Source organism: Oncorhynchus gorbuscha, linkage group LG16 (assembly GCF_021184085.1).
Source record: "Oncorhynchus gorbuscha isolate QuinsamMale2020 ecotype Even-year linkage group LG16, OgorEven_v1.0, whole genome shotgun sequence".
In the NCBI taxonomy this organism is placed as follows: Eukaryota; Metazoa; Chordata; class Actinopteri; order Salmoniformes; family Salmonidae; genus Oncorhynchus; species Oncorhynchus gorbuscha.
This window is the reverse complement of record NC_060188.1, coordinates 86,885,783-86,901,132: the sequence shown is the minus strand read 5'-3', so window position 1 is coordinate 86,901,132 and position 15,350 is coordinate 86,885,783. Positions and strand designations below refer to the sequence as shown.

The 15,350-nt window shown below is 45.8% G+C and overlaps 1 protein-coding gene across 4 annotated transcripts in view; it reads right to left on the bottom strand.

Annotated features, from left to right (window-relative positions):
- Positions 1-3,228: 3,228 nt before the first annotated feature.
- Positions 3,229-15,350, bottom strand: part of LOC123999340 (tyrosine-protein kinase JAK2-like) — a 71,218-nt gene continuing 59,096 nt past the window's right edge. For all 4 annotated transcript variants that reach the window (XM_046304987.1, XM_046304990.1, XM_046304988.1 and 1 more), the window contains exons 19-24: positions 15,069-15,258; positions 13,210-13,334; positions 11,271-11,443; positions 10,967-11,078; positions 6,928-7,041; positions 3,229-6,855 (exon numbers count right to left, since the gene is read on the bottom strand). In XM_046304987.1, the coding sequence (XP_046160943.1) occupies positions 6,748-6,855; positions 6,928-7,041; positions 10,967-11,078; positions 11,271-11,443; positions 13,210-13,334; positions 15,069-15,258 (822 nt within the window). In that variant the 3' untranslated portion in view covers positions 3,229-6,747. The remainder of the gene's footprint in view (positions 6,856-6,927; positions 7,042-10,966; positions 11,079-11,270; positions 11,444-13,209; positions 13,335-15,068; positions 15,259-15,350) is intronic.

Here is a 15,350-nt window from a genome sequence, read left to right as displayed (position 1 = left end):
CACATTTTGTCCATGTCAAAATGTCTCATCCACTCAATGGAAAAGCTAAGAAAAAAAATGTATATAATGCTATTGCAAAAGAACATTTATTATTCTAATAAAAATGAATGATTTCATACGTGCATTCTACCAGAGGTAAAACCACTGATCCATCAGTCACAATCATGGTTATTGCAACGACTACCACGCTTCTACAGAACATCGGTTACACTTAGCACCACTACCCAGGTGTACCTGTGACAGACCTCAAAGCTAGTTTACTCATGACGATTCAACCCCATTTAGTCTCAAAGCGATCATGAAAGACAATTGCCTGTATTTTACCTGTAAGGCATTGAGGAGACATGTCTCGCTCAGCAGGAGCTGCGAGCATCTTCACTGTCTCTCAGGAGGAGCTGCGAGCATCTTCACTGTGTTTCTCTCAGGAGGAGCTGCGAGCATCTTCACTGTCTCTCAGGAGGAACTGTGAGCATCTTCACCATGTGTCTCTCTCAGGAGCTGCGAGCATCTTCACTGTCTCTCAGGAGGAGCTGCGAGCATCTTCACTGTCTCTCAGGAGGAGCTGCGAGCATCTTCACTGTCTCTCAGGAGGAGCTGCGAGCATCTTCACTGTCTCTCAGTTTTCACTGTCTCTCAGGAGGAGCTGCGAGCATCTTCACTGTGTTTCTCTCAGGAGGAACTGCGAGCATCTTCACTGTCTCTCAGGAGGAGCTGCGAGCATCTTCACTGTGTTTCTCTCAGGAGGAACTGCGAGCATCTTCACTGTCTCTAGGATAGGATAAGTATTCCCCCCCCCTTTAAGATTTAGATGCACTATTGTAAAGTGACTGTTCCACTGGATGTCATAAGGTGAATGCACCAATTTGTAAGTCGCTCTGGATAAGAGCGTCTGCTAAATGACTTAAATGTAATGTAAATGTCTCTCAGGAGGAGCTGCGAGCATCTTCACTGTGTTTCTCTCAGGAGGAACTGTGAGCATCTTCACCATGTGTTTCTCTCAGGAGGAACTGCGAGCATCTTCACTGTGTCTCTCTCAGGAGGAACTGCGAGCATCTTCACTGTGTCTCTCTCAGGAGGAACTGCGAGCATCTTCACTGTGTTTCTCTCAGGAGGAACTGCGAGCATCTTCACCATGTGTCTCTCTCAGGAGGAACTGTGAGCATCTTCACCATGTGTCTCTCTCAGGAGGAACTGTGAGCATCTTAACATTTAACATTTAACATTTAAGTCATTTAGCAGACGCTCTTATCCAGAGCGACTTACAAATTGGTGCATTCACCTTATGACATCCAGTGGGACAGTCACTTAACAATAGTGCATCTAAAACTTAGGGGGGTGAGAGGGATTACTTATCTATCCTAGGTATTCCTTAAAGAGGTGGGGTTTCAGGTGTCTCCGGAAGGTGGTGATTGACTCCGCTGTCCTGGCGTCGTGAGGGAGTTTGTTCCACCATTGGGGGGCCAGGGCAGCGAACAGTTTTGACTGGGCTGAGCGGGAGCTGTACTTCCTCAGTGGTAGGGAGGCGAGCAGGCCAGAGGTGGATGAACGCAGTGCCCTTGTTTGGGTGTAGGGCCTGATCAGAGCCTGGAGGTACTGAGGTGCCATTCCCCTCACAGCTCCGTAGGCAAGCACCATGGTCTTGTAGCGGATGCGAGCTTCAACTGGAAGCCAGTGGAGAGAACGGAGGAGCGGGGTGACGTGAGAGAACTTGGGAAGGTTGAACACCAGACGGGCTGCGGCGTTCTGGATGAGTTGAAGGGGTTTAATGGCACAGGCAGGGAGCCCAGCCAACAGCGAGTTGCAGTAATCCAGACGGGAGATGACAAGTGCCTGGATTAGGACCTGCGCCGCTTCCTGTGTGAGGCAGGGTCGTACTCTGCGGATGTTGTAGAGCATGAACCTACAGGAACGGGCCACCGCCTTGATGTTGGTTGAGAACGACAGGGTGTTGTCCAGGATCACGCCAAGGTTCTTGGCGCTCTGGGAGGAGGACACAATGGAGTTGTCAACCGTGATGGCGAGATCATGGAACGGGCAGTCCTTCCCCGGGAGGAAGAGCAGCTCCGTCTTGCCGAGGTTCAGCTTGAGGTGGTGATCCGTCATCCACACTGATATGTCTGCCAGACATGCAGAGATGCGATTCGCCACCTGGTCATCAGAAGGGGGAAAGGAGAAGATTAATTGTGTGTCGTCTGCATAGCAATGATAAGAGAGACCATGTGAGGTTATGACAGAGCCAAGTGACTTGGTGTATAGCGAGAATAGGAGAGGGCCAAGAACAGAGCCCTGGGGTACACCAGTGGTGAGAGCGCGTGGTGAGGAGACAGATTCTCGCCACGCCACCTGGTAGGAGCGACCTGTCAGGTAGGACGCAATCCAAGCGTGGGCCGCGCCGGAGATGCCCAACTCGGAGAGGGTGGAGAGGAGGATCTGATGGTTCACAGTATCGAAGGCAGCCGACAGATCTAGAAGGATGAGAGCAGAGGAGAGAGAGTTAGCTTTAGCAGTGCGGAGCGCCTCCGTGATACAGAGGAGAGCAGTCTCAGTTGAATGACTAGTCTTGAAACCTGACTGATTTGGATCAAGAAGGTCATTCAGAGAGAGATAGCGGGAGAGCTGGCCAAGGACGGCACGTTCAAGAGTTTTGGAGAGAAAAGAAAGAAGGGATACTGGTCTGTAATTGTTGACATCGGAGGGATCGAGTGTAGGTTTTTTCAGAAGGGGTGCAACTCTCGCTCTCTTGAAGACAGAAGGGACGTAGCCAGCGGTCAGGGATGAGTTAATAATAATAATAATATAATAATAATATATGCCATTTAGCGGACGCTTTTCATCCAAGGAGGAACTGACATTTCACAGTCTCTCTCAGGAGGAATGTGTGCATACATTCTCTCAGGAGGAACTGGGTCTTCACCATGGTCCCTCAGGAGGAACTGTGAACCCGCTACCCTGGCGTTACAATGCGTCTCTCATGCTCTACCAACTGAGCTGTGAGCATCTTCAAGTGAGGAGGGACTAATCTTCACCATGGGAGAAGGTCTCCATGTGTCTCTCTCAGGAGGAACTGTGAGCATCTTCACCATGTGTCTCAGGAGGAACTGTGAGCATCTTCACCATGTGTCTCTCTCAGGAGGAACTGTGAGCATCTTCACTGTGTGTAAATGATATTTAAGAGCTGACTGTACAGTGTAGACGGAGACGTTAACAGACAGGATGACTACCACCAAATAACATTGCAGTTCAACTTTAATAGTGGCTCTCTTATAAATAAATAAAAAAACATGAAGGTTACCCAAAGCAACAAAAGCCATTTCTGACCAGTTCTGCAATAACATTGACTGCTTTGATATAAAATAGCTGATCGTTTACAATCAATTTAGCCTTTGGATTATTATTCATATTCAACAACAGCAGATTTACATTCAACACGCAAACACAGGGAAATACTGGCTTGTATATAAAAATATAAAAAATACATTTTTTACTAAATACTTCCCACTTCTTCATGATCATGTTATGATTTTTTTTTAATGAAAAAAAAAAAACATGTTCACACAAAACACTGACCTTGACATGACGGCATCATGTATGACTGTCAGCACAGCTACCATAACATTCAATAAAAGGTAGACAGCAACAAACAAGCAGACAGGTTAAACCAGGGTGCCCCAACTGGCGGCCCGTGGGCCAAATTTGAACCATGGGTGGTTTTATTCTGAGCAAAAATGTTGTAAAAAATTATTATGTTTTAGACAAACATCTGTTTGTGCTTCTTGCGGTCAATTTGCTGTTCACAAATTATTTGTAATTATTTTCCAACCCTCTGACCATCCGCTCAAGAAAAAAAAAAACATATCGGCCTGCTTCTGGATCTAGTTGATGATCGCTGGCTAAAACTCCATTATTACAATAGAGTAGTGAGACAAACAAAGCCTGTCAGCCCACATTGCTGCTTTACAGTTACAGATCATAGAGTCACTCTGACAGAATTAAAGACAGCATTACATTGCATCTCTATGGGCATGTTCTTCACGATGACTCTGTATGGACAGGTCACAGGACAGGTCACTATGTGTTTTGTCACAGGGGGGCACTATGTGTTTTGTTACAGGGGGGCACTATGTGTTTTGTTACAGGGGGCACTATGTGTTTTGTTACAGGGGGCACTATGTGTTTTGTCACAGGGGGCACTATGTGTTTTGTCACAGGGGGCACTATGTGTTTTGTCACAGGGGGCACTATGTGTTTTGTCACAGGGGGACACTATGTGTTTTGTTACAGGGGACACTATGTGTTTTGTTACAGGGGGCGCACTATGTGTTTTGTTACAGGGGGGCACTATGTGTTTTGTTACAGGGGGGCACTATGTGTTTTGTTACAGGGGGGCACTATGTGTTTTGTTACAGGGGGGCACTATGTGTTTTGTCACAGGGGGACACTATGTGTTTTGTCACAGGGGGGCACTATGTGTTTTGTCACAGGGGGGCACTATGTGTTTTGTTACACACCAGATAGGTGTAGTGAAATGTGTTGTTTTAACCACAGTAGTACAACGCCCCTGGAGTAAATTAAGTACTTCGCTCAAGGGCACATGGACAGTTTTTCACCTTGTCGGCTTGGATATAATCGAACCAGAGATCGTTTGCTCTAACCACTAGGCTACCTGCATACTTATTTAAATGTCCATGAACTGAAATTCCACCTCATCTCTGCACTTCTCGTCTGTTGATGCTTTCACCTACACCATTTAGTCAGTCTCATTCCAAATATTGCTATGTAGCGACACTATAATGAAGACATTTTCCAACTGACAGTGCACAGCATCCTAGACTCGTCAAGTTATAGAATATTATAAAAGTGGAAGCACATAAGTCAACAATTCCTTCTGCATGTTACTTTGCAAGAGCCCAAGATTTCAGGGTACGACGATAAGTAGGCGGGTGCTTAGAGGAAACAGAAATAAACGTTGCACCCTTTGTCAAACATCTCCCTTCATTGTTTTTTCATCACCCTTTCCTCCCACGTCTTTGTGTCTCTAAAAGCAGTATTGCTTTATTAGTTCTTCCCTTAGGTGAAAAAGAGAAATGTGGTTTGACATAATCCACTTGAGTTAAGGAAGAAGGCAGTTGAACATCCTTTACTAACTGTACAGTACATATTCTGTGTTGCTTTCCCTCACGTGCCTTCTGTGTCGCCGTTAACACATCATCAACAGCTGGGTGTTCTGTGTCTCCTTTAACACATCATCAACAGCTGGGTGTTCTGTGTCGCCGTTAACACATCATCAACAGCTGGGTGTTCTGTGTCTCCTTTAACACATCATCAACAGCTGGGTGTTCTGTGTCTCCTTTAACACATCATCAACAGCTGGGTGTTCTGTGTCTCCTTTAACACATCATCAACAGCTGGGTGTTCTGTGTCTCCTTTAACACATCATCAACAGCTGGGTGTTCTGTGTCTCCTTTAACACATCATCAACAGCTGGGTGTTCTGTGTCTCCTTTAACACATCATCAACAGCTGGGTGTTCTGTGTTCCCTTTAACACATCATCAACAGCTGGGTGTTCTGTGTCTCCTTTAACACATCATCAACAGCTGGGTGTTCTGTGTCTCCTTTAACACATCATCAACAGCTGGGTGTTCTGTGTTCCCTTTAACACATCATCAACAGCTGGGTGTTCTGTGTCTCCTTTAACACATCATCAACAGCTGGGTGTTCTGTGTCTCCTTTAACACATCATCAACAGCTGGGTGTTCTGTGTCTCCTTTAACACATCATCAACAGCTGGGTGTTCTGTGTTCCCGTTAACACATCACCAACAGCTGGGTGTTCTGTGTTCCCGTTAACACATCACCAACAGCTGGGTGTTCTGTGTTCCCTTTAACACATCACCAACAGCTGGGTGTTCTGTGTTCCGGTTAACACATCACCAACAGCTGGGTGTTCTGTGTTCCCGTTAACACATCACCAACAGCTGGGTGTTCTGTGTTCCCGTTAACACATCACCAACAGCTGGGTGTTCTGTGTTCCCGTTAACACATCACCAACAGCTGGGTGTTCTGTGTTCCCGTTAACACATCATCAACAGCTGGGTGTTCTGTGTTCCCGTTAACACATCACCAACAGCTGGGTGTTCTGTGTTCCCGTTAACACATCATCAACAGCTGGGTGTTCTGTGTTGCCGTTAACACATCATCAACAGCTGGGTGTTCTGTGTTCCCGTTAACACATCATCAACAGCTGGGTGTTCTGTGTTGCCGTTAACACATCATCAACAGCTGGGTGTTCTGTGCTGGAGAGAGTCAGAGAGTCTGAAAGAAGTCAAACAGTGAAAACGTCTCCAAATGGAGAAATGACGGCAACGAAGTAACAGCATATGGTAATTTCAGAGATCCCCAGAATCCCTGAGAAAGTGGCTAGGTTTGATCACAAAGTAGACCATTTTTGAGACTTTGTCCCAGAATGCCATTGGTAATACTCCCCCGTTTTCTGTGCTCTGCTCCAGAAGACGGTTGGGTCAGGTGACTTCAATGTCGTCGTCTTTTAGAGTTGAGGCGTCGTCAGGGATGTATTCATTAGGGCACACCGTAGCAAAGCGCTTTGCAACAGAAAAGGAAACTGAGCGTTTCTTATTGGACAAGTCCAGGTAATCCCTTTCAGTCCGTTTGGTGCCTAATGAACACAACCCAGGTGATCGGTGTGGGCTGGGCCAGGCCCCTCCAGCAGAGACCTCCAGGAAGGGTTCCTCAGCCCTCCTTACTGTCCCGGAACAGGTCCACGGTCTGGGCTAACTTCTTGAAGGTGGGCCGTAGGGCTGGGTCAATGTTCCAGCACTCGGTCATCATGTGCTGGATCTGAGGGGTACAGAGGTAGGCTCAAGGTTACGTTGCAATCAGAGGGACACTAAATTAGACAGACAGACTCACCTCCTCAGGGCATCCCAGGGGAGCAGGCAGTCTGTATCCTTTCTTCAGGAGATCTATGAGGTGATACACTATCATCTGACCCTGCTTGTCACGGCCCATCTTATCCATGAACGCCTGGAGAGGAGGAGGAGGGGGATATGAGAAAGAGGAGCAGGATGAGAAATAGGGGGAGGATGATGATGATGAGGGGGGAGGATGAGGGGAGGAGGGGGAGGGAGAAGGAGGAAGAAGGAGTAGGGGGAGAGTGGGAAGTGGCGGTAGAAGCTGTGTTATTTACAGCATGATGGCAGGTAAACTAATCAAATTTGCAAAGAGAAATACATTAGTGGAATTATCTATAAGCCTTGTACAGAGACCACAATGGGATAATAATGTCTCAATAGACATAATTATGAATATAACAAGTGTTATTCAAGCTCTTTCCACAGTAAGCAGCATCAAAGAGAGAAAGGTTGACTGAGACAGAGGAGGCATCAAAGAGAGAAAGGTTGACTGAGACAGAGGAGGCATCAAAGAGAGAAAGGTTGACTGAGACAGAGGAGGCATCAAAGGGAGAAAGGTTGACAGAGGAGGCATCAAAGAGAGAAAGGTTGACTGAGACAGAGGAGGCATCAAAGGGAGAAAGGTTGACAGACAGAGGAGGCATCAAAGAGAGAAAGGTTGACAGACAGAGGAGGCATCAAAGAGAGAAAGGTTGACTGAGACAGAGGAGGCATCAAAGAGAGAAAGGTTGACAGACAGAGGAGGCATCAAAGAGAGAAAGGTTGACTGAGACAGAGGAGGCATCAAAGAGAGAATGATTGACAGAGGCGGAATCAAAGAGAGAAAGGTTGACAGACAGAGGAGGCATCAAAGAGAGAAAGGTTGACTGAGACAGAGGAGGCATCAAAGAGAGAAAGGTTGACAGAGGATGAATCAAAGAGAGAAAGGTTGACAGACAGAGGAGGCATCAAAGAGAGAAAGGTTGACTGAGACAGAGGAGGCATCAAAGAGAGAAAGGTTGACTGAGACAGAGGAGGCATCAAAGGGAGAAAGGTTGACAGACAGAGGAGGCATCAAAGAGAGAAAGGTTGACAGACAGAGGAGGCATCAAAGAGAGAAAGGTTGACAGAGGATGAATCAAAGAGAGAAAGGTTGACAGACAGAGGAGGCATCAAAGAGAGAAAGGTTGACAGACAGAGGAGGCATCAAAGAGAGAAAGGTTGACTGAGACAGAGGAGGCATCAAAGAGAGAAAGGTTGACAGAGGAGGCATCAAAGAGAGAAAGGTTGACAGACAGAGGAGGCATCAAAGAGAGAAAGGTTGACAGACAGAGGAGGAATCAAAGAGAGAAAGCTTGACTGAAACAGAGGAGGCATCAAAGGGAGAAAGGTTGACTGAGACAGAGGAGGCATCAAAGGGAGAAAGGTTGACAGACAGAGGAGGCATCAAAGGGAGAAAGGTTGACAGACAGAGGAGGCATCAAAGAGAGAAAGGTTGACAGACAGAGGAGGCATCAAAGGGAGAAAGGTTGACAGACAGAGGAGGCATCAAAGAGAGAAAGGTTGACAGACAGAGGAGGCATCAAAGAGAGAAAGGTTGACAGACAGAGGAGGCATCAAAGAGAGAAAGGTTGACAGACAGAGGAGGCATCAAAGAGAGAAAGGTTGACTGAGACAGAGGAGGCATCAAAGAGAGAAAGGTTGACTGAGATAGAGGAGGCATCAAAGGGAGAAAGGTTGACAGACAGAGGAGGCATCAAAGAGAGAAAGGTTGACAGACAGAGGAGGCATCAAAGAGAGAAAGGTTGACTGAGACAGAGGAGGCATCAAAGAGAGAAAGGTTGACAGAGGATGAATCAAAGAGAGAAAGGTTGACAGACAGAGGAGGCATCAAAGAGAGAAAGGTTGACAGACAGAGGAGGCATCAAAGAGAGAAAGGTTGACTGAGACAGAGGAGGCATCAAAGAGAGAAAGGTTGACAGAGGCGGAATCAAAGAGAGAAAGGTTGACAGACAGAGGAGGCATCAAAGAGAGAAAGGTTGACTGAGACAGAGGAGGCATCAAAGGGAGAAAGGTTGACAGACAGAGGAGGCATCAAAGAGTGAAAGGTTGACAGACAGAGGAGGCATCAAAGAGAGAAAGGTTGACAGAGCCGGAATCAAAGGGAGAAAGGTTGACAGACAGAGGAGGCATCAAAGAGAGAAAGGTTGACAGAGGATGAATCAAAGAGAGAAAGGTTGACAGACAGAGGAGGCATCAAAGAGAGAAAGGCGGAATCAAAGAGAGAAAGGTTGACAGACAGAGGAGGCATCAAAGAGAGAAAGGTTGACAGAGGAGGAATCAAAGGGAGAAAGGTTGACAGACAGAGGAGGCATCAAAGAGAGAAAGGTTGACAGACAGAGGAGGCATCAAAGGGAGAAAGGTTGACAGACAGAGGAGGCATCAAAGAGTGAAAGGTTGACAGACAGAGGAGGCATCAAAGAGAGAAAGGTTGACAGAGGCGGAATCAAAGAGAGAAAGGTTGACTGAGACAGAGGAGGCATCAAAGAGAGAAAGGTTGACAGAGGCGGAATCAAAGAGAGAAAGGTTGACAGACAGAGGAGGCATCAAAGGGAGAAAGGTTGACTGAGACAGAGGAGGCATCAAAGAGAGAAAGGTTGACAGACAGAGGAGGCATCAAAGAGAGAAAGGTTGACAGACAGAGGAGGCATCAAAGAGTGAAAGGGTGACAGACAGAGGAGGGCATCAAAGAGAGAAAGGTTGACAGAGGCGGAATCAAAGGGAGAAAGGTTGACAGACAGAGGAGGCATCAAAGAGAGAAAGGTTGACAGACAGAGGAGGCATCAAAGAGAGAAAGGTTTACTGAGACAGAGGAGGCATCAAAGAGAGAAAGGTTGACAGAGGATGAATCAAAGAGAGAAAGGTTGACAGACAGAGGAGGCATCAAAGAGAGAAAGGTTGACAGAGGCGGAATCAAAGAGAGAAAGGTTGACAGACAGAGGAGGCATCAAAGAGAGAAAGGTTGACAGAGGCGGAATCAAAGAGAGAAAGGTTGACTGAGACAGAGGAGGCATCAAAGAGAGAAAGGTTGACAGAGGCGGAATCAAAGAGAGAAAGGTTGACAGACAGAGGAGGCATCAAAGAGAGAAAGGTTGACTGAGACAGAGGAGGCATCAAAGAGAGAAAGGTTGACAGACAGAGGAGGCATCAAAGAGTGAAAGGTTGACAGACAGAGGAGGCATCAAAGAGAGAAAGGTTGACAGAGGCGGAATCAAAGAGAGAAAGGTTGACTGAGACAGAGGAGGCATCAAAGAGAGAAAGGTTGACAGAGGCGGAATCAAAGAGAGAAAGGTTGACAGACAGAGGAGGCATCAAAGAGAGAAAGGTTGACTGAGACAGAGGAGGCATCAAAGAGAGAAAGGTTGACAGAGGCGGAATCAAAGAGAGAAAGGTTGACAGACAGAGGAGGCATCAAAGAGAGAAAGGTTGACTGAGACAGAGGAGGCATCAAAGGGAGAAAGGTTGACAGAGGAGGCATCAAAGAGAGAAAGGTTGACAGACAGAGGAGGCATCAAAGAGAGAAAGGTTGACTGAGACAGAGGAGGCATCAAAGAGAGAAAGGTTGACTGAGACAGAGGAGGCATCAAAGAGAGAAAGGTTGACAGACAGAGGAGGCATCAAAGAGAGAAAGGTTGACTGAGACAGAGGAGGCATTAAAGAGAGAAAGGTTGACTGAGACAGAGGAGGCATCAAAGAGAGAAAGGTTGACTGAGACAGAGGAGGCATCAAAGAGAGAAAGGTTGACTGAGACAGAGGAGGCATCAAAGAGAGAAAGGTTGACTGAGACAGAGGAGGCATCAAAGAGAGAAAGGTTGACAGACAGAGGAGGCATCAAAGAGAGAAAGGTTGACAGACAGAGGAGGCATCAAAGAGAGAAAGGTTGACAGACAGAGGAGGCATCAAAGAGAGAAAGGTTGACTGAGACAGAGGCATTAAAGCATTACAGATGAAAAGTGAAAGTGTGAGGTGGAAGAAGAGGAGCAGAAGAAGATACGTACTGCCGGAGGACTGCAGTTCTTGTCACTGAACAGCTCATAGAGGACCACTCCAAAGCTCCACACGTCAGAGCCCACTGAAAACTTACTCTCTGTCAGAGACTCCGGGGCATACCTTCAACACAACAAAGTCAAAAACTCACACACAAAATAAATACATAGAGGATTGTGTCAGAAAAATCCAGATTACTTTAAAATCAGGAAAAAAACACGCAGACTCATTCAAAAGAGTAAGAGATGTTGGAGGGAAACAAACGTAGCATTTTCCCCTCGGTCTGCTGAGAAAAGTTGTGGTATCTTTTCTCACCAGAAGATGGGGCTCTCTCCCGGCTCTCTGACAGTGTAGTAGTCCTTGTCCTGAGGCAGGACCTTGGTAAGGCCAAAGTCCCCTATCTTCACCCTCAGCTCACTCTCTACCAGGATGTTACGCGTGGCCAAGTCACGGTGGATGTAGCGTTTGGTCGCCAGGTAGTCCATGCCCTACAGAACACACAGGTGGAGGTAAGGCTGTTGTTTTACCATGGGAAACCCTAAGGATGCTCCACATACCTCAACAATATATCTACATACATACTTCTCAAATAGATATTGATAAAATACATATTAACTGATGGTTCAATTCATTGTAAGAGACATTTCTTTCCGCCGGTTTCTTTTGACCTCAGTAATGATGAGCAGCAGTGATGACATAACATCAATTATCATCATCATCATTTGATTGATTGATGGTATAACATACCATCTCCAAACAGCTGTTTTTACAGTATTACAGGAGTACAGTATTACAGGAGAATATTACAGGAGTACAGTATTACAGGAGTACAGTATTATAGGAGAATATTACAGGAGTACAGTATTACAGGGGTACAGGATGACAGGAGTACAGTATTATAGGAGAATATTACAGGAGTACAGTATTACAGGAGTACAGTATTATAGGAGAATATTACAGGAGTACAGTATTACAGGGGTACAGGATGACAGGAGTACAGTATTATAGGAGAATATTACAGGAGTACAGTATTATAGGAGAATATTACAGGAGTACAGTATTACAGGAGTACAGTATTATAGGAGAATATTACAGGAATACAGTATTACAGGAGTACAGTATTACAGGAGTACAGCAGTACAGGAGTACAGTATTATAGGAGAATATTACAGGAGTACAGTATTACAGGAGTACAGTATTATAGGAGAATATTACAGGAGTACAGTATTACAGGAGTACAGTATTATAGGAGAATATTACAGGAGTACAGTATTACAGGAGTACAGTATTATAGGAGAATATTACAGGAGTACAGCATTACAGGAGTACAGCATTACAGGAGTACAGTATTACAGGAGTACAGTATTATAGGAGAATATTACAGGAGTACAGTATTACAGTATTACAGGATTAGAGGAGTACAGCATTACAGGAGTAGAGGAGTACAGTATTACAGGAGTACAGCATTACAGAAGTACAGCATTACAGGATTAGAGGAGTACAGCATTACAGGAGTACATTATTACAGGAGTAGAGGAGTACAGCAGTACAGTATTACAGGAGTAGAGGAGTACAGGAGAATATTACAGGAGTACAGCATTACAGGAGTACAGTATTACAGGAGTACAGCATTACAGGAGTAGAGGAGTACAGGAGAATATTACAGGAGTACAGCATTACAGGAGTAGAGGAGTACAGCATTACAGGAGAATATTACAGGATTACAGTATTACAGGAATAGAGGAGTACAGGAGAATATTACAGGAGTACAGCATTACAGGAGTAGAGGAGTACAGGAGAATATTACAGGAGTACAGCATTACAGGGGTAGAGGAGTACAGCATTACAGGAGTAGATAAGTACAGCATTACAGGAGTACAGCATTACAGGCGTACAGCATTACAGGCGTACAGCATTACAGGAGTACAGCATTACAGGAGTACAGCATTACAGGAGAATATTACAGGATTACAGCATTACAGGAGTACAGCATTACAGGAGTACAGCATTACAGGCGTACAGTATTACAGGATTAAAGGAGTACAGCATTACAGGAGAATATTACAGGATTACAAGAGTACAGCATTACAGGAGTACAGTATTACAGGAGTACAGCATTACAGGCGTACAGTATTATAGGAGTACAGCATTACAGGCGTACAGCATTACAACATTACAGGAGTACAGCATTACAGGCGTACAGTATTACAGGAGTAGAGGAGTACAGCATTACTGGAGTAGAGAAGTAGTATACCTTGCAGATCTGTGAGGCGTAGTGCAGGAGCTTCTTGTAGTCGAAGCGGGCCTTGTTCTTGATGAGGTAGTCCCTCAGACTGCCGTAGGGGAGGTACTCCATGATGAGACGCAGGTTCCTCCGGCCTAGGAATAGGGGAGGAAGAGGGTCAGACAGGCACAGAACAGAGGGTCAGACAGACACAGAACAGAGGGTCAGACAGACACAGAACAGAGGGTCAGAGAGACACAGAACAGAGGGTCAGACAGACACAGAACAGAGGGTCAGACAGACACAGAACAGAGGGTCAGAGAGACACAGAACAGAGGGTCAGACAGACACAGAACAGAGGGTCAGACAGACACAGAACAGAGGGTCAGACAGACACAGAACAGAGGGTCAGAGAGGAACGCAACAGAGGGAGAGAGAGGGTCAGACAGACACAGAACAGAGGGTCAGAGAGGAACGCAACAGAGGGAGAGAGAGGGTCAGACAGACACAGACAGAACAGAGGGCCAGAGAGAGAACAGAGGGTCAGTCAGACAGAACAGAGGGTCAGAGAGGAACGCAACAGAGGAAGAGGAGATCAGGGTCTTACTCCATTTATTTGTATTTTTATGGAGAGCTACAGTCTGAACTTGTCCAATAAGAACAGATGTTTGTTTTACCTTGCAAAATGTCTTATTACAGTGTACGCTGAGGGCCCCTCTCTTCAGGGGCCCTCAGCCGTTCCTGATTGAACTGGTCAGCTAATTAAAAAAACCCTGATTAGGGAAATCAGTCCACGGCTACAATAACATTGTGAAATATCTGGAGGTCCTAGAGGAAAAGGTTTGAAAACCTCTGCACTACTAAACACAACCCTGGCCTGTCTTTCACAAAATGGACACGATGCACTGATCTCCTGCCTTGGTAATTCACCCATGCTATTGTTTTAGGAGAGTGTACAATTATTAACTTGAAAATGTATTCTTAAACCAATTAATCACATTTGGGCGGTCTTGAGACAACATTTTGAACAGATATGCAATGGTTCATTGGATATGTCTACAACTTTACACGTACACTGCTGTCATCTAGTGGCCAGAATCCAAATTGTGCCTTGGCTGGAATAATACATTATGGCCTTTCTCTTGCATTTCAAAGATGAAACAAGAAACAAACAAGAAAAGCATGTTTTTTTCTTTGTATTATCTTACACCAGATCTAGGGTAGCCTAGTGGTTAGAGTGTAGAGGCGGCAGGGTAGCCTAGTGGTTAGAGTGTAGAGGCGGCAGGGTAGCCTAGTGGTTAGAGTGTAGAGGCGGCAGGGTAGCCTAGTGGTTAGAGTGTAGAGGCGGCAGGGTAGCCTAGTGGTTAGACTGTAGAGGGGGCAGGGTAGCCTAGTGGTTAGAGTGTAGAGGCGGCAGGGTAGCCTAGTGGTTAGAGTGTAGAGGGGGCAGGGTAGCCTAGTGGTTAGAGTGTAGAGGGGGCAGGGTAGCCTAGTGGTTAGAGTGTTGGACTAGCAACCTGAAGGTTGCAAGTTCAAATTCCCGAGCTGACAAGGTACAAATCTGTTGTTCTGCTCTTGAACAGGCAGTTAACCCACTGTTCCTAGGCAGTCATTGAAAATAAGAATTTGTTCTTAACTGACTTGCCTAGTTAAATAAGGGTAAAAATATATACATATATATTCTCCTACATTAATTTCCACAAACTTCAAAGTGTTTCCTTTCAAATGGTACCAAAAAATGCATATCCTTGGTTCAGGTCCGGAGCCTGTTAGATTTGGGTATGTCATTTTAGGGGAAAATGGGGGAAAAATGGGCCAATCCTTAAGATGCACTGATTCCCTGCCTTGGTGATTTAAGTTTCTCTAGTTATGATGATGGTCAATCTCACCAGCACTGTAACACACTCCCTTGTACTTGACGATGTTGTCATGCTGAAGGGACTTGAGGATCTCTATCTCCCGTTCAAAGTCTCGGAGGTGTTCTGCTGTGCTGTGCTGCAGCTTCTTGACAGCCACAACCTCCCCAGTGTTATCCTGCAGAGGGTCATACCTACACATCTCCACACTGCCAAAGTTACCCTGAGAGAGAGAGAGAGAGAGAGAGAGAGAGAGGGGAGTTAGAGAGAGTAAAATGTGCAGAGGGAGTGAAAAGAGGAAAAAGAGCAACAGAG